The sequence below is a fragment of the Apostichopus japonicus genome, chromosome 21, assembly GCF_037975245.1.
Source record: "Apostichopus japonicus isolate 1M-3 chromosome 21, ASM3797524v1, whole genome shotgun sequence".
NCBI classification, from domain to species: domain Eukaryota; kingdom Metazoa; phylum Echinodermata; class Holothuroidea; order Aspidochirotida; family Stichopodidae; genus Apostichopus; species Apostichopus japonicus.
In genome coordinates this window covers 6598947-6618099 of record NC_092581.1, presented here as the reverse complement: position 1 = coordinate 6618099, position 19153 = coordinate 6598947, and the positions used below count along the sequence as shown (strand labels likewise).

The window sequence follows — 19153 nt, the reverse complement described above, 5'->3', positions numbered from 1 at the left end:
GGGTGAAGGGAGGTGTCAAGTACTAATTACTGAGCTATAAACCACGTGAAGTAAAGATGTTGTATATCGCTGATCGTATAGGGTGTCTGACTCTTATACTTAGTAGTAGTAAGTTGAGTCTCGTCTATCCGACATGCTCAGTAATCAACCTCCGCCACGTTTCACGATCTTGTGCAAGGTTTATTGCTTCCTCGAAATTGTTAATGTTAGTGTCCTTAAATTGCGACTTTATATTTCCAAGCAAGGTAGTCACGGGCCTTCCTACTGGTTTAGCAGTATGTCTCAATACAGCAACCTTTACTGGAGCGTCCTCCTTGAGTCTTGCTACATGACCGAAAAATCTCAATCTTCTATGTGCGACTATGGATGACCAAGGTCGTCCATAGTCTTTTACTTCGTACCCACAATTAAGAACGGACGCCAGCACAAACGCGTGCCTACGTATGTGTATGTTGTTCGTAGCAGTGCGCAGACGCTATAACAGATCTACGCTCATCATATCTGCTATGCCGGATTAAACCATTGATCTAAACTACCATAGTTAAGAAGTGGTGTATATACTAGTATATAGACCAGTGCGCCAAAGGCGTTAGGTGCTTGCCACATGTAAATGTATTACTTGAGATGTCCATCGCTGTATCGTTTATACACTGTGCTGTGGGTATTGACCGCAGCTGTATGTACTGACTGTACACTAGTGTCTAATTACCAACGGTAGCAAGCTGTGAGTGTACTTTCTGGGATCGATCGTAGTGTCTAACAATTCTGTTACCCTCATTTCGAAACTAGGTCAGATTACCGGCATTAGACGTTTCTTTTTGCGCGAGTCTTCACACCCTTTAATGCCGGTAATGATTCCATTTAATGCCAGTATTAGTACTATTTAATGCCGGTATAAATTCTATTTAATACCGGAATTAATTCTATTTAATGTCGGTATTCATTCTTTTTAATACCGGCATGTGAAGCTGCATGGTGATTGGCTGAGAATTAATGCCGGTATAAAATAGAATTAATACCTGTAAGAATTTTACTTTGTACGGGCATTTAACCAGCAATTATTGCCCGTATGGCCTACCATAGACATAGGGCAAACTGATAGAAATGTCAGTTTAGGCTAACTCCACATTGGTCCAATTAGTAAATAGTAGAATCGTAAAAGTACATCTCGAATTATAAGAAAATGTCGGCTGACGAGGACACAGAGCTTCGAGATCTCGTCGCACAGACGTTAGAGACAAGTGGAGTGTTAGGCAAGATACGGGTGAGGAAATTTAATTTTTTCCCCCTGAAAATTGAAAAAATCTTTGATACAATTACGTGTCGGAAGTTGCGACCATTCAAAGCTAGTTCTAGGCCTAGCCTAGATCTTTGGTACCCGTTATGCGAATAGGTGAATGTCATGCATGGTATGATGTATGAACCATTCGAAGGGGAAATAAGGATGGTTTTCTTGCTTCTTTATCTGATCTTCGGGTAAAGAAACAGTATTGCAATGCTTATGTGCCCGATTTTGTGGAAAATGATCATTGCAGTAGTGATTATAGAACGGAAACAGTGAGCCTAGTTGTATGTAAGTGCTAATTTGCTATCTTTCAGTTTCAAGGCAAAGGCATTGTCAATGGTCAGAGAACAATCAGGGGTAACTCAATTCCAGTCACATTTTTAATGTCATGAATGAAATATTAAATGAAAAGTGTACAACCTGGAGATCTGATAAGTTTATCACCACAGCCTGATCAACCAGAGCCGATAATCATAGCAGGATAATTCAGAGACCGTATCTAAGTACACTGTATGCTTGAAAACACTTGCATCTACCTGTATTTTGGGGACTTTTTGATAGGACACTCACGGATAGACTGGTTTTCTAGGTTAAATCCAAGCATGGCCAGGATACAGAGACGATTACTTAGCACTAAAAAATCTCAGTTTTGAAGACACAAATTAAGTGAAATGCATCGCAAACGAATTGACGGGGCAATCCAACACGTGCAACAACAACACGGCTAGGTCTATTGGTGCTACAGACGTTGCTCACAAACATTGATTTCAGGATCACCATGGCAACAGGCAAGTTCAGGAGTCAAAATTGTCAAAGTCAACGGTAAACACTTAAACAATGATGTGACATCTGATGTACAGTATGGACTGTACAGTGTAGGCAAGATTATTAATTACACCTCAGGTAAGGGGAGACCATACATTATAACAATTAATGTTGGTGGAAAGAATATGAAAATGGAGGTCAATACATGCTCCATGATTTCAGAGAATGAATATTGATATTTGTTCCACAAATTTACCTAGCACCCAGTGGGAACAACACTACAGAGTTGTTGTGGTGGGGAGGTACCCGTGCTAGAGACAATCATAGTAGTAGTTTATAGTCCATCGGGGCAGGCTTCAAAAAGTGCTTAAAAAACAAGTTTCGTTGCACATATTTTGTACCAAGGTTTGTTGGTTTGAAGTTGTAGAGGGATGTTGGATGACTGGAGAGGTGTTATTTTTCGAGTTAAAAACAAACAAATGATGTCACTCTTATATGACAAATACAAAGAAGCAGTTCCTTGTCACAGCAACATGAAAATGGCATTTTAATGCTCTTGAACTGATTAAAACCTAAATGTTTTTGTTGACAGTTATAGAGGGATGTCCTGAGATTGTCTTAGGAGTTGATGGATGTTTGGAGAGATGTTATCTTATGTGTAAACAACAAATAACCTCACTACGAAGTGTGGGCTAATTTAAAAATCAGCAACGACTATTCACAGCAACATCAATATTGTTACAAGCGCAGGATTCAGCGTCCCGGACGCAATGTTTTAGCCAGGGATGCAAACTTTTCAAATTGCTTGTGTCCGGCAGACGCAAACTTTCTTTTTTGAGAAACAAACCCCAAATATACACACTCACAACTAGGTCATCGGAAAACATAACAAAACACATTTTTTAATGAACATCTTTCATTATTTCTTTCAAAAAAACACAACTTCTTCTTACAAGAACCAAAAGTTCTCCTACTCCTACAGATCATTGAATTTGTTTGAAAATAGATATGTTATAACGATCAACCGCAAGGTACAGGGTTAACAACACCCCATTACGGAGATTTTCATGCTAAAAATAGACAATGATGCTTTTCCAACGTTCCTGTGATTTCATTGGTTAATAGTCCCCATCCATTGTCTGTGAAAATTCTTGCATCTGTAGTTATCAATGAACACGAGTATGTTGTTTAACAACAATTACTTGCAAACGTTACTTTCCCCTGTGTAGAGATAGTGAAGTTTGAGGTATAGGCTATCATGTGTGTGCACTCCAATATCAGAACGTTAGGCCTTGTCACATACAGTACGTATACCTTTTGACAACGAAGATGCACTTGCATTGTTTCTGAGACTTATCACGTAATATTTGAATCATTGTTTTGATCAGAAAATGTTTATGAGTGGAGACAATCTATGAATTTTGTGGGAAGCTCACATCTCTGATCCTGAACAGGATATTTCAGCTCACAGTATGATTCTTCTCTCTGCATTAAGAGTTGCTAATGTTTAAATGTGCATTCTTACCATCAGTAGTTTCTGTTGCAAAAATTTTTTGCAGTCTAATTAAGCATGTGCTTCAGTAAATGTTATTTTGGCGTAACATTCTTGTGTAAACTACTGTACTTTAGAACTTTGAACTGATTTTATCATTAAATCTACATAGCTATTTACATAGACCTACTGTAATTTTCGTATAGATCATTGCTTGCTAAGAGCCCAGGATAAATGTTGGATCACATTTTAAGGATTTGCGCATGTGTAGTTGAAAATGAAGCTCGAACAGGCATGTACATGCAGTACAGTAGTACAGTGAACTGTGGAATTTAGCGAGAGATATGCAGACTGTAGGTACTGGGATTTTTGAAGAGTTGGTAGTTGGAATCGCTGCAAGGTCAAAGCACGGAGCTACTACGGAGTTGGCGAGTAGGGAAGTAGAAGGGCCGATGAAGGATGGGGGGGGGGGACTGGGGGTAAAAATAGGGTTGAAACGGCAGGGTGGTGGAAAGGAGGGGCGGGCTGTGCCGCCCTTAAAAAAACAGCGAAGCTAAAGCACTGAGCATTTCTGCCCTATATATTGTGTATAACATTCACAAAGTATAGGCAGTGATACTACACTAGTATTAGTAACAGTAGGGCAAACGATACAAGTACACGTAATTGGTTTTCGATCGGGACGCAAGCTTTTTTTACGGGACGCAAATTTTTTCAGGGGGTTGCGTCCGTGGGACTTATAACATTACTGAACATGATAGTAGTTTTTAAATGTTACTGAACCTATTTAGAACCAAGGTTTGTTGGTTGGATGTTGTAAAGAAAAAATACTTGAAGAGTTGTTGTATGCTAAAAGAGGTAATACTTTACAAGTAAACAATAAACATATGATGTCATAGTCCATCAGGGTTAGGCTTCAAAAAGTGCCTAAAAAACAAGTTTTGTTGCACATATTGAGTACTAAGGTTTGTTGGTTGAAGTTGTAGAGGGATGTCCTGGGATTTGGGAACATTTTTCGCAATGTTGGATGATTGGAGAGGTGTTCTTTACGAGTAAACAACAAACAAATGAGAAATGAGGTCACTCTTATATGGTGTACGACAATTACAACAAAGCAGTTCCTTGTCACAGCAACATCAAAATGGCATTTAAATGCTCTTGAACTGATTAGAACCAAGATGATTGGAGAGGTGTTATTTTCGAGTAAAAAACAAACAAATGATGTCACTTATATGTTGTACGATAATGAAACTAAAGCAGTTTCTTGTCACAGCAAGATGATACAGTAACATAATTGAAATGTTCTTGTACTAACAGTGTTTAGGACCAGGTAGTGTTGGTTCAAAACTATATAGGAATGTCTGAAGAATATTTTAACAGTTGTTGGGTGCTAAGAGAGGTGTTATGTAAGGAGTAAACAATAACCAGATAACGTCACTCTTATACGTTGTACAGTACTGTACGAAAATTAAAACAGAGCAGTTCATTGTCACAGCAAGATGATAACATAATTAAATACAGTATTAAGAACCAGGATGTTTTAGCTGAAGTTATAGAGGAATGTCCAAAGAATATTTTAAGAGTTGTTGCATTCTTAAGGCAGTGTTATTTTTCGAAGAAAACAACAAAATTATGTTGTGATATTTAAACATAGTTTGAATAAATGCATTTTTAAACACTGTCTGTCTCCTGAAGTCTGCCTTGAGTCTCACCTTTTAACGCAAATGTAGCTGGTCAAAACGCAGTGACCAGGGCAAAAATATATAATTTTAGGTTTGGGAAAATTACAAGTAGCACCTTTCCATGAGAGTAGGGCCGGTAAACTCTGAGATCCTGGGGACAACTTGAAAAGGCGTAACGCTCACACAAAAATGAACATATTAAGGAAAAATAGAAGGTTTCCTGTGCATATGAATCTTGTATTAAAAACAATGGGGTCACTAAAACTAAAAGAAATATGTAAATGATTTAATGGGTAACTACAACAGATCTTATCAGAGCTGTTACGTCTAACAAGAAATCCACTGAACTTATTGGAAAATAAAATGCTTAAAAGTCCTAACGAAATGAGAACACAATCGCGGCGCGGGTCAACCAAATACAAAGTCGCGAAATATAATTGCTTCCTTATGTTACTTCGGGGGCAGGTTCTCTGTGTTGGGGGACGTCTCTAGGGTAGGTTGGCTTTCTGGACGGCTCTAGACCAGCTTGCTCTTCACTCCCTGGTATCTGGGGTCCATTGACCTATCAGCTGTCAATTTAGTTACTAAATAATTACCAAACACATTACTTAACCTCAAATTATAAACTTATAAATGGGTCTCATCAGTTTCCTTAAATAAATTTGAAGATACACATCCATCACCAAGAATATTCCTACCAAAACAAAACAGCTATTAAACTGTATATTGATAGAGGCTTGGAGCCACCACATGTATTCCTAGAAAACAAGGACCACACAAAACAATTACTTTGTGTAAAAGTGACCAAGGTCACACAGACCACAAACTGTTGCCCTGTAGTAGTTAGAAAAAAAAGGGAAACTTTAGGGAACTCCTCAATCTACCAAGGTAAGTTATTCATTGTCAAATGAATAAACCAAAATAAGAAAAGGAAAGGAAAAGATCAAATGAATAACAAAAATGGAAAATGATAAACATAAACAAAACATTAACCAGGTTATGCTTTGGTTATACACAAACAATCCTTTCTGAGTTATATGACTTCCTCGTCACTGTCAACATGACCAACACCCAAAGCCACAGGCTTAGGAAGAAATCTTCCTTTCGAAAACTTGAGCCCTGATTTTCCACAAGTTTTGTTGTGCCAGAGAAATCTCTGGAGAGAAAGCACCGCAAATATCCTTTTCTTTGATGCCGATGGGCCAGCACTTTCATCTGCAACAAACCAAACCAAATTTAAATAAATGGATTATCAGATTGCTTATTAGTCAGTTGAGTTCCAGTGAAACAATTAAGGGTGAACCACAGTGTGACCGACAGGACAATTCAAAATACTGTATCAACCTGTATTTTGATTAGCTCTTTACTGAAAAAATTGCTGCATCAGAGAAGTCCTAATAATGCAAAGCGGACTGAATGAGTCCGTCTTAAACTGCTGTTTACCCTTAAAATAACACTTCCAGAACCATCCAACATCCAGAATTGTTTTAGCATATGAAAACACACCAGAATATGTGGTCAAACCTTGGTACTAAATATGTGCAATGACAGTGAACGATATCAAGCCTGCCCCGATGGACTATTATGGGGAACAGGTTAAAACCTGTGCTGTCCGGGAATGTATTCAAATTTGAAAAAGGCTCACAATAATTTTAATTTGTCTCTTTTTAGCCTCCTGATCTTAGAGACAGCTTGAATCAAATAAAGCTGTGATTGTTTACAACCGCAAACATTCATTGCTCACATATAAAGACAACCTACAGTACATTGTTGAATTGTTTGCTGTTATACTAAAGTGATGAATAAAGATACTTCAAGTTTCTGTCCCATTTTCTTTTGGGATTGGATTTTTTTATCTCAGAAAATTTGTTTCTGGATGAAGTATTGTAAACTTGGGCATATCTTTGAAACAAAGGACCACCGTCAATCCTCAAAATGCCACCTTTCTCTTTCAACGTACAGTACAGGGAGCAATTTAATATCATGTGACCAAATTTTCTGGAGAAAAAATGGTCACTCTAAGTGTAGATATTCAAACAAAAAACACCACCTTTTTTTTGGTATCAATACGTTACAAAGTTTCCGCCAAATTCAGTAAGTAATTAACGACTCTATGTTTGTTCGTCACCCTGTGCCGAACAGTCCCCTGTTACATGCTTGTTAAAGTCTTGCTTCTCATTCTATTCACCTTATTGACCTTATGTACAGTTTGTGTGTTAGTGTACTATTTATATTATAGAAATAAACTTAATGACAGTCTATTTGCATAACATGTTCTATTTTGGATAGTACAGTATGTGAACATTTGCCTTTTTTAATATATTCAGGCAGAACTCCGGGCCAGTGTGTTTCTTGCTTTGGAGGAGCAACAACATCAGCAGAAGAAGACTTCATACATCAATCAAGAATTGAAAACCTTTCTTCAGTCTAAAGATGGTAATACATGTTAAATGTCAGTCTTGGTGTTCAGTAAACGGCTTCAGTAAAAAGATTTGCTATCACCTTGAAGGGTAAAGGTATTTTGACTGACAAAAGATATACTCTAAACACTTTCACAAAATTTTCATTCAATTTCGACACATTGTTATTCATACTCACATATGTAATTCATAAACTAAATGGGATGAGTTCACTGCAAGTTAAGGCTTCTCCCTCAATTATCCCAAATATAATGCTAAGTAAAATCAATACTACATGAAGTTTACTCTTGTTTGGTGCTGTACTTTTTGTTCTTCTCTTGTTCATCTTGCTCAGGTCTTACTGTTGCAAATCTCGTTCTGGAGTTTCTGAATTTTTTTAATCTGGATTTCACTGCTGCTGTGTTCAATCCAGAGGCAAATTTGGTTTGTAGCTTTTAACTTTGTTATGATCTTTTCTGATCTGGCTCCTTCCTTTAATGTTGTGTGACAATGTATTTGAGATTCAAACTCTATATGATGATGCATTTGTTAGATATGATTGCATGGTTGCTAGCAGTCAGATATTAGTTTGACCCCATATTCACTCATCACTACACTTATGTTGCCATTCTTATTTCATGGGAAATTTGTAGCTGGACCTCTTAGGTTTATCATCTAAGATTCTGATAGCTTTTGTGTCAACATGTTAGATTTTATTTTTGGAATGCTTTTTTTCTTTAGAAGGGCAAGTGTGAAAAAAGAGCGGAACTAAGAAAGAGGCTAAATTTGGAATCATCTGAGTCCACAGAGAAGAAACCTTTAATATTGGAGTTGTTGGAGAAGACAAATCAATCGCAGGGACAACCAAAGTCTCTAGGGACTAACTTACTGGTAAGGTTGGAGCTAGTACTACTCGGACTACAGCTAGTACTACTCAGACTACAGCTAGTACTACTCAGACTACAGCTAGTACAGAACTACTCAGACTACAGCTAGTACTACTCAGACTACACCTAGTACTACTCAGACTACAGCTCTAGTACTACTCAGACTACAGCTAGTACTACTCAGACTACAGCTAGTACTACTCAGACTACAGCTCTAGTACTACTCAGACTACAGCTAGTACGACACAGACCAGAGCTAGTACTACTCAGACTACAGCTAACTACTACTCAGACTACAGCTAGTACTACTCAGACTACAGCTAACTACTACTCAGACTATAGCTAGTACTACTCAGACTACAGCTAGTACTACTCAGACTACAGCTAGTACTACTCAGACTACAGCTAACTACTACTCAGACTACAGCTAGTACTACTCAGACTACAGCTAGTACTACTCAGACTACAGCTAGTACTACTCAGACTACAGCTAGTACTACTCAGACTACAGCTAGTACTACTCAGACTACAGCTAACTACTACTCAGACTACAGCTAGTACTACTCAGACTACAGCTAACTACTACTCAGACTACAGCTAGTACTACTCAGACTACAGCTAACTACTACTCAGACTATAGCTAGTACTACTCAGACTACAGCTAGTACTACTCTGACTACAGCTAGTACTACTCAGACTACAGCTAGTACTACTCAGACTACAGCTAGTACTACTCAGACTACAGCTAGTACAACTCAGACTACAGCTAGTACTACTCAGACTACAGCTAGCACTACTCAGACTACAGCTAGCACTACTCAGACTACAGCTAGTACTACTCAGACTACAGCTAGTACTACTCAGACTACAGCTAGTACTACTCAGACTACAGCTAGTACTACTCAGACTACAGCTAACTACTACTCAGACTAGTAGGGTGGTTGCAGAAATGTTTGCTAACTTACATGACTTACTAACACTCTCCTATCCACACTGTACTTTTTGATTGTAATACTCTGAGATATCTGCTCACTTCTAGGCATTAAGAAAGATTGTTTTGCAGGATGAAACTATTGTTATAAGACAGGCTATTTGACCTGTAGGCATTGTGCAGTGAGTCAATAGAAAGAGTCTCCAATAGGAGATCTTTCATATAGTTGTAGATTTTGTTGTTGCCTTTGAGTCGATTGGTACCTTTCATTCTTTTTGTTACCTACTTAATTACTGTGGTTGCACAAATTGTTTAATTTGTTTCCTTAATTTCTTCAATTAACACTCTTAATTAATTTTATCTTCCATTCTTCTTTCTTAACATCAGGGTCAGCAGATTCCTGAGGTAATTTTTCTTGCTGTTTCGATGCACAATAAAACTTTGCTTTGAATATGACTTTCTGCATTCAGAAAATTGTCTGCTAGCCTATATACAGTACTTGAATGGCCATTGTGTATCAGTTTGTCTGTACAAGTGTTTGTTAGTGAAACCTTGTAAGCACTGCATATCAAAATGGAAAATTTTGTCATACTTGGTGTTGTTTTAAGTGAATTCAAACATTTCAGTTCAGCAGTGGTCATAATGTAAAAGTCTTCAAAGCCATATAAATATAGAATCTAACTTTCACAAGGTTATTTAGCATGGTGGAACGCTCTGAGGATGTGCAACAAATCCCCATTCAGCTTCAGTAATAATGTTATGAACTCAAGGTATCCAGTCTTGTTGAAAACTTACCAAAAGCGATGAATAAACTTGTCTTAAGATATTCAGCATATGCTAAGTCACAATATGTAAATGAGAGGACTTGCTGAACATTAAACCATGATTTCTGGTTACTGTACACAGTTGAAAGCTATTCCTGCAGTTATAGCACTTCTGACTTCATAGGGGCGGAGTGTATAGCCTAGTGGTTAACGCCGGCGTCTCCCAGTCATGAGATCCCCGGTTCGATTCCCCGCCGACAGCAATGTGTGTCGTCTGGCAAGGGTGTTGTTCAATAACAACTTCCCGACATGGACGTTAAATGGATGTGTGCCGAGAGATTGGCTTCGGTCAGCTTGCGAGTCTACAAGCCTCCATGGCTTCTTTCGCGAGTTCCTGCTTGCGGGAAGATCACATATACATACATACATACATAATCAGCACCTCTTCACTCCCTGCACCGATAAGATATTTCCAGGTTTAGTGAACTGAAAAATCACCAAATGATCTTAATTCTCTTTTCAGCATTTGTCAGCAGCTCAAATTCAGGATGCAAAGCAGAAGTTTGAACATTATGACAAGGTTTGTTCATATTCACAAACCTGTGGTAGTCTTAAGTCAGTGGATTTGTATAAACCAAGTACTCTTTAAATAGTGTCTTTCCCTTCTTAATTTGTTCCGACACAAGCAAAGCTTTGTATAATAAATTACATGCCTGCATGGCGTTGCAAAGGCATTAAAGTTCCTGGTACATGCATTGTGTACTTTTATAGCAGTGATAGGCTATTATTACAGAAATTAAGATGCATATGCAGGGCTTGACATAAGCCTCAAAATGGGCATGGCAAAAATGCCCTTGGTAGGTTCCAATTGTGAAGGGATCACTGCAAATGGGAAGGGCATAACGGCAAACTGAATCTGAGGAAGGGCACTGACGGCATTTATGGTCGACGCAATTCTTACATCATTTTAGTGACATGCCAAAACTGTTTAATGCTCATGTGGTTGATATTCAGCATACAGCGTGCAGCGCAAAAATACTTTTACCTTGAAAGTCCTGTAAGTACATGTAAGTAATCAATCACCCCTTTCTTTACGTGGTAGGTGCCATATGACATGTACACCACTACTTTTTCCAACCAATTGTTGACTTATATCATTTCCAAAGTGGAGGTTACTATTTCTATGAAGGGGTTCTCGTATTAACAATTTATGAAACGGTACCAGAACCTAAATCAACTAGAGCAAGTCAAGTTTCACGCAACAAAGTCAGTGTGATTTCCCTCACATACAGTTAACTCAATGGAGAAGTCCCACTGACTTAAAAAGTTAAGTAAAAAGAACGTCGAAGAGCAAAGTCCTTGCGAAGGAAGAATAAAGAACGATCTCAATGATATGTATGTATTTTTCGCCTAATCAGGCTACTGCATTGCAAAGGATGGATCAGGCCCGTAGCCAAGGGAGGGGGGGGTGAAGGGGGCGACTGCCCCCCCATGAGTATATTTTTGGTATTTTTTATGATATCACTAGTAATTTCCAAAAAAAAAATGGCTAGATGCAATTTACAAGGCCTGGGAAGTGCCATATCCAGCGATCTGGGAGGCATTTCGGCCAATTTTTGGGGTACGCTTTGCGCCAACTCATGGTGGCGCTACGCTTAGATAGTTTGCCTACAAGCTTTGCCCTTTTCTTGGCAAATTCCTCCCTACGCACCTGAGATTGATCAAACTAAATCTCCCAAAGATATTTAGGTTACCCTTTAGTGTAACTGAGTGTACTACTCACAATGTACAGGGCTCCAAAGGCAAAGCATGAAGGGCTTGCAAACTTTTGCTGTCTTTTGCAGGGGCTACTCGGCAAACAGCAAGGGAGCCCTGCATATGTCCATTATTAAGACTTGTTCGATGCTGTAAGTTTTAAAACAAGATTTCTTTTTTTAACAGGATAAATCTGGTGCTATAGACAAAAACGAACTTCGTAATTTATTTATGGACATGTTCCCCCACTTTCATAAGTAAGTAAAATTGGTAGTTGTATGAAATCATATAAGACTGAATGATATGTTTGAGTATAGTAAATACACATAATATGCAATAAGTTCATGTACTTTCTTGGTGTTAGAATAATATGTGATTCTTGTCACTGAAGAATAAAAAATTAATTATAACTTTCAGTTTTCAAGACATGTAATCCAGTCTCGTATGATAGATCAGAATCAATATCACTGCGACATTTTTTATTGCACAGAGAAGTAGCATGCAACTGATTTCACCATTATTAAGAAATGTTAGCAAGGTGGGATAAGATTAGTTAACGTACTTGAAGAAATGTAAAATTATCCATTAGATAACCATGGTAAACTGTAACTTTGATTTATTATTAATGCAATATTTTTTCTCCAATAGAAACATGCTGGAGAGATACGTCAACGATGAGTTTTCTGCTGGTGATAGTGACTTCAGCAGTGGTGGGAGTTTTACTTCTTTGCTGCACAAATAATGTTGCAAACCTGTGTATAGAGGCTTGCTAAGGCTCACATTATCTGCAATAACTTTATAGATTTAAAGTATTTCACGTTGAAATCTCTGTTTTGCAATTATGAATACTAATATATTAGTGAACGTATTCTTTTCACCACAACGTGAAACTTGTTACTGAAGATTATGTAGTAACCACAATAAAGTAAAATGAAATGCAGCAATCATCTTTGGAACATGTTTGAAGAGAAGCTTGAAGTAAGCAACAGCTTACTCAAGGAGCTTCTTATTAACATATGGAAGATATGGTTTTAATGATGACACTGATGATGAAATAACCAAACTCAGTGTGACATCAGACTTACGAATTTTGCCTGAAGTTGGTTGCAGGCTATGTAGCTGTGAGTTGGATCAATGAGCTTTGGTTGCAAGTAATGTAGCTGTGAGTTGGATCAATGAGTTTAGGTTGCAAGTAATGTAGCTGTGAGTTGGATCAATGAGTTTAGGTTGAAAGTTTATTAGCTGTGAGTTGGATCAATGAGCTTTGGTTGCAAGTAATGTAGCTGTGAGTTGGATCAATAAGCTTTGGTTTCAAGTAATGTATCTGTGAGTTGGATCAATGAGCTTTGGTTGCAAGTAATGCAGCTGTGAGTTACATCGATGAGCTATTGTTGCAAGTAATGTAGCTGTGAGTTGGATTGATGAGTTTAGGTTGAAAGTTTATTAGCTGTGAGTTAGATCAATGAGCTTTGGTTGCAAGTAATGTAGCTGTGAGTTGGATCAATAAGCTTTGGTTTCAAGTAATGTATCTGTGAGTTGGATCAATGAGCTTTGGTTGCAAGTTATGTAGCTGTGAGTTGGATCAATGAGTTTAGGTTGCAAGTAATGTTGCTGTGAGTTGGATCAATGAGTTTATGTTGAAAGTAATGTAGCTGTGAGTTGGATCAATGAGCTTTTGTTGCAAGTAGTGTAGCTGTGAGTTGGATCAATAAGCTTTGGTTTCAAGTAATGTAGCTGTGAGTTGGATCAATGAGTTTAGGTTGCAAGTAATGTAGCTGTGTAGCTATGGTTCAAGTAATGTAGCTGTGAGTTAGATAAATGAGTTTAGGTTGCAAGTAATGTAGCTGTGTAGCTATGGTTCAAGTAATGTAGCTGTGAGTTAGATAGCTTTGGTGTCAAGTAATGTAGCTGTGAGTTGGATCAATGAGTTTAGGTTGCAAGTAATGTAGCTGTGTAGCTATGGTTCAAGTAATGTAGCTGTGAGTTAGATAAATGAGTTTAGGTTGCAAGTAATGTAGCTGTGTAGCTATGGTTCAAGTAATGTAGCTGTGAGTTAGATAGCTTTGGTTTCAAGTAATGTAGCTGTGAGTTGGATCAATGAGTTTAGGTTGCAGGTAATGTAGCTGTGTAGCTATGGTTCAAGTAATGTAGCTGTGAGTTAGATAAATGAGCTTTGGTTGCAAGTAATTTAGCTGTGAGTTTGATCAATGAGTTTAGGTTGCAAGTAATGTAGCTGTGTAGCTATGGTTCAAGTAATGTAGCTGTGAGTTAGATCGATGAGCTTTGTTGCAAGTAATGTAGCTGTGAGTTGGATCAATAAGCTTTGGTTGGAAGCTTGCAGATTTTGCTGGTCTTTGTTAGTTAGTTGTAAACTATGCAAGCAATGTTGATCAATATGTTTGTTTTCTAGGTATTGAGTTTGATGAGTTCCTTGGGATGTACAAGAGGTTGTTTATCTTATGTCGAGGAGTCATAGCACACCATGCGGGTGACATGGTTCCGGTAGCTCAGAGGACACCTGCCATAGGATCTGCTCAGGTAAGATAAAATGCTACACAATCAATTGTTCAGCCTAGATTCGTTGCTCTTTAACCAAAAAAAAAGTATCGACTATCAAACCTGAATTACTGTGGTCTCTAACAGTTTTCATAGGTAAGTTCAAAGAAAAATTTGAATATGACTTGATTCCCCTGATAACTTTTTGGAAGAGTGTAAATAATGTTTGAAGTTGAATCTTAAGTGTGCAGGTTTAAACTGCTTGGAAGGTATCGACTGGCCTGTATTATCAATGTTTCTGAAAATATTTATAAAGTGTTGTTCAGTTTACTTCTCTAGTCTTAAAGATTCTATGCTCAAGTAAATCACTTTCATAGGTTTGAACCAAATACTATTCTGATATGATTACTGCTCTATGTCATCTACCTTTTCGATGTCTCAATTGTCAACTCAAGTTGAAAATAACTTAAAAGCAGGAAATATTCTCCATATTTGATTGTGTTGCATTGTTCAACTCCTCCTAGAGCAGTTCTTTTCACTGATGATCATTATTGCAGAGTGACATGAAAGGGCCAAAGGTTAATGGTTCCACAAACTTAGAGAAAACTTCATCTGCTAATAAAAATCAAAACCAGAGCTCACTTCCACAGTCAAGAAGTAGATCCAGTTCAGAGGAAAGAGATGATTTCTTTGATGATCCTTTTGTTGGCTCTGGAACAGGACTCAGACTTGGGTAAGTCTACAGGTCTTAGGTATAAGAAAAATGGGAGGGGGGGGGGGGAATGAAGTAGCTCTTGAAATCGATGGGTTAACACACTTTGTTCTCATCAAGACTAATTGATACCAATATGAGCTTTGTCACATATATTTTTGTTCCAATATTGTGAAACTTAAGAAGATCAAAAACAAAGAAGGATAGTAGTATGTTAAAATCTTTGAACATATCATTTGAAAGTCTTGATACTGATCTGTGATCTTTTGTTCCTTTGTTCATTTCTCCGTAGAAATCATTTTGTTCATTTGAATGTATGTAACTGTCAGTTATTTATTATACTTAGAATGATACTCTACCATGTGGTCCACTTGTGGTAACTTGTTGCCTAATGGAGGCAACATTAATTATGTTATTGGAATAGTGAGAGACAAAACATTGCAACTCATGAAAATATAATAGAAGAGAATCAATGTTTAAAGAAATAACAAGTTTTATTTAATTTATCAGATGAAGAGAGATCTGTTAATACAGAGCAGAATGAAGTTCAAGTACCCTCTGGTTGCAACTGTTTACTTTAGTTTCATATATGATGTCATTGTTTGCTGTTCACAGTTTGATTGTAACCTTTCACAAAGAGACTTTGGTGTAATAACAGCTGTAATAACAGATGTAAGTTGTTGGAGGGAATACATGTTGGACATTTGGCAGCTAAATATTTAAATTCATGACAGGATATATAAGCTTGCTGTGTGTAAACTAACCTATCAATTATGTCTTTCTTTCTTGTTCCTTTCTTTTCAGAAGGAAAGCTCCGGTGTCTTCACCTCCAAGGAGTCCTTCAAAGGGTGGAGGGGGTCTTAGCTCTTTGTCAGATGCACCCTCTTTGTTTGGTCCACCTGGATCACTACTTGGATCACCACCAATCACTGGCAAGCAAGGTCAGACTTTACTCTTTTGCCTCTCAATTATAGTGAAGTACAGCTGTCTAATTTGGTCTTCTTTCTTTCCAAGACATTCTTTTCTTAATAGCCTTCAGTACAGGTAGTGAGTTGTCATATAACATAAGTTAAATAGACTGGTTCATTTTAGCAGTAATACCAAAAAAGAAAGGTTTCCCACATTTGGATTTTGAATATAGTATATGCCTGGTGCTTCATTTGACTTAACATGCAATGCTTTAGTAGTTAGTACACATAGTCGCTGATTTATGAATAGCACCAACTACTCTTGACAATTCATCCTGTCCTGTTACAGATAGTAATTGACGTGTAAATCTATCCGTTGCAACTTTTGGATTGGGAGTTAGTACATGCTACTCAGGTCAACTGGGAATTTACATGTGGACCTTATCATAATGGTCCACAAAATATTTCGTTCTCCAAAAGTGGGCCATAAAATAGTTTGGGGGCTTTCAGGATTTTCCAAATGTCTGAATAATATCTGCAGTTTTCGTAGCTTGCTGAGGAAGATCAATTGTTATTTGTTTCAACATCAAGATTATATTACAAGCTAGCTGTCATGCGCTCTGATAATGGTTAGTAAGGTGAGGGTCCTGGTGGGTCGTGGCTCAGTCTTGTGGCAGATTCTGGGTCATGAGCCTAAAATTTGTGCCCTTGTACAGATAACCCCTTTTGTATTTATGCATATCACCAGCTACTCATCACAATTCCACCTGTTCTACTTTTTACAAGTAATATATTTATAGATCTAGTCATTGAATAAAATATTTTATTAATTAATTTTCAGTGATTATGGTACCGATATTGCTGTAAGGCCAGATAACTCTCATTTTAATTCAATCACTTAATAGCCAAGAGTCCAGACTGGAAAGACTTATCTGAAATGGACAGTAAAATTTCTCGCCTTAACTTTGATGAACCAAAGAATAAATCAGAAGAACAGAGAACGCCTGGAGATGGTAATGGAAAGAAATCTCAGTCTCAAGACGACGGGGATGACTATGAAGATGATTTCCAAAGGTAAAAGACAAGGATAGTTTTGTAGATTATTTTGAAATCCACATATGCAAGAAGCAATTGGTCCCTGTTAGTAACCATGTGCTATCGTTAAGTAATTGGTCAACTTAGGTTCAAGCCACTCAGCTTTCTAAATTGAAACAGTTTCAAACAGTTTGACCATCATATGTGTGCATTCTGTGTGTATATGACGAAGAATATCAACTTTCAACAGAGAGGTAGTGTATTTAGCTTCATTGAATATTTTACAAGTATTTAATCATAGATTCTGGGCTCATGTATAACTCCATTGGATATTTTCCTTTTGAGCAGCAGTTCACCGGGTAGTCCTAGCCAAGAAGGACGAAGTCATAAAAGCAGAGGTGAGTCCATGGAAAATAGTATCAGCGAAGAAATACCAGAGGAACTCTCAGCAGACGATGATTTCTTAGCCAGTAGTCAAGAAAGGGTAAGCTTCTTATTATGATGCCTTTAACACCTCTCATGGTTATGATTTCTCTAAGACGATCAATATTATTAAAGGATGTGCATCAATTTTTAGTACATGCACTAAATCTTGTGGCTTTGTTTTGCTCACTTACATATGTAACAGTCTAAGCAATTCAGTTGAGCTCCAGCATGAATGATTCATATTGTATGAGGCAGGGTACAGGGAGGACTAGCAGTAGAAGCTCTTATTGATTAACTCTGCTTGGATTTAAATGCACTATGTGAGAATTCCTAAACTGTTTGTTTTCATTTACCAACCAATCATTCACGTAATAACATGATATGTTTGATTTCAAACATTTTGAGTTTAACTAGAATGTCAAGTAGATAACTTTTTATGGTGTCTTTCTTATCCAACAGATGGATGACTTAACAACTGATAGATCCTTGTCACAATTCAGTCAGGGAGGAGAGATTGATTACATGGAAGACGTACAGTTAACCAAGTGAAAGAAAAAAGCAGCCTCAGTAGAGGAGATTAAGAACTCTTATTAATACAATTGAAGCTTCATCAATGACTCTCAGAAACAAATGTGTCTTCTTGTTTCTGTAGGTTTGCTGTAGGTTGAAGATTATTCTACCTTTTACAGAATCCAATTAAATATATATCAACTGCTTGCTTAATGGATAGTTATCAAATTAAATAAAAGAAATCAGACATTGTGGTGTGCTGAATTCATTTCCTTATTTCTTACCAAATAAATAAACAGTGAGTACTGCAAAGTTTGTAATGTAAATGATAAATAGCTATTTTTTTAAAAGTGCAAATCATTCACACAATGTCACGATGTTGATTATAAATGAAATTATTGAAACAAACACGAGCCCTTTCATTCACAAGCCTCTATGTTGATGCAATTTTCATATAAAGTGTTTCTGTGAATTATATTTTACCATTCTACAGTACAATTTGAGAGAGACTGTAAGCTTTTTGCACTGTACTCTGTACTTAGCTCAAATTTTGAGTTAGTGTTTTATTCCCTTTTAAACAGCACTGTATTATTCCCAGGCTGTAAAGAGCACTGTATTTTAGTGTATGTAGTATTGATGTGTCACACTCTCATTTGAAGCAACAGTGGAATCTTAATAGAGTTTTAATGTAATATAAGTATACAGTTTTCTCCTACCACCAAGACGGTAACATCCGACATAGAGATATTGTTCATCTAACAGATATGCTGGGTCAGCTAAATTGACCAGAGTGTGCATTGTATTTTAATTACTTATGTTTCTTGTTAATGGTATTATGTTATACATATCTATGTTATGTTTCCTTCCAAAATCTATGGTTAATAGGAAACATTGTCATTGTAATATAAACATGAATGATTTTAGTTTTTGAAGTTGAAACCTTTCTCAAGACTGCCATCTGCAAGTGAGGTCTTTGCAATTGACAGACATGTTGGCAGTAGAGTAGACATGTTGGCAACACTTCTTGTTGTGATGTTTCATTGATATTAATGTAAACTGAATAAAATGATCCTTGATAGGCAGACCAAAGATGGTTGTTGGAAAAA

The 19153-nt window shown here is 37.3% G+C and overlaps 1 protein-coding gene across 2 annotated transcripts; it reads left to right on the top strand.

Moving 5' to 3' along the window:
* The first annotated feature begins 1103 nt into the window (after positions 1-1103).
* Positions 1104-19153, top strand: LOC139962750 (centrosomal protein 43-like). Of its 2 annotated transcripts, XM_071963040.1 has the most exons (14): positions 1104-1264; positions 7552-7660; positions 7979-8067; positions 8365-8514; positions 9829-9846; positions 10729-10785; positions 12147-12217; positions 12609-12670; positions 14371-14498; positions 15014-15189; positions 15973-16109; positions 16982-17150; positions 17460-17595; positions 17997-19153. In XM_071963040.1, the coding sequence occupies exons 1-14, from the start codon at positions 1184-1186 to the stop codon at positions 18084-18086; spliced, it is 1473 nt and encodes a 490-aa protein (XP_071819141.1). In that variant the 5' UTR covers positions 1104-1183; the 3' UTR covers positions 18087-19153. The 2 variants fall into 2 exon arrangements, with proteins under 2 accessions (XP_071819141.1, XP_071819142.1); XM_071963041.1 differs by lacking the exon at positions 9829-9846.

What these genes read in the sequence shown, in the direction of transcription:
- LOC139962750 (XM_071963040.1), top strand. Translation starts at nt 1,184, where the DNA reads ATGTCGGCTGACGAGGACACAGAGCTTCGAGATCTCGTCGCACAGACG. An exon ending in ACCAATCACTGGCAAGCAAG is followed by an intron (nt 16,110 to 16,981) that starts GTCAGACTTTAC and finishes ATCACTTAATAG; the next exon opens with CCAAGAGTCCAGACTGGAAA. An exon ending in TATGAAGATGATTTCCAAAG is followed by an intron (nt 17,151 to 17,459) that starts GTAAAAGACAAG and finishes CCTTTTGAGCAG; the next exon opens with CAGTTCACCGGGTAGTCCTA.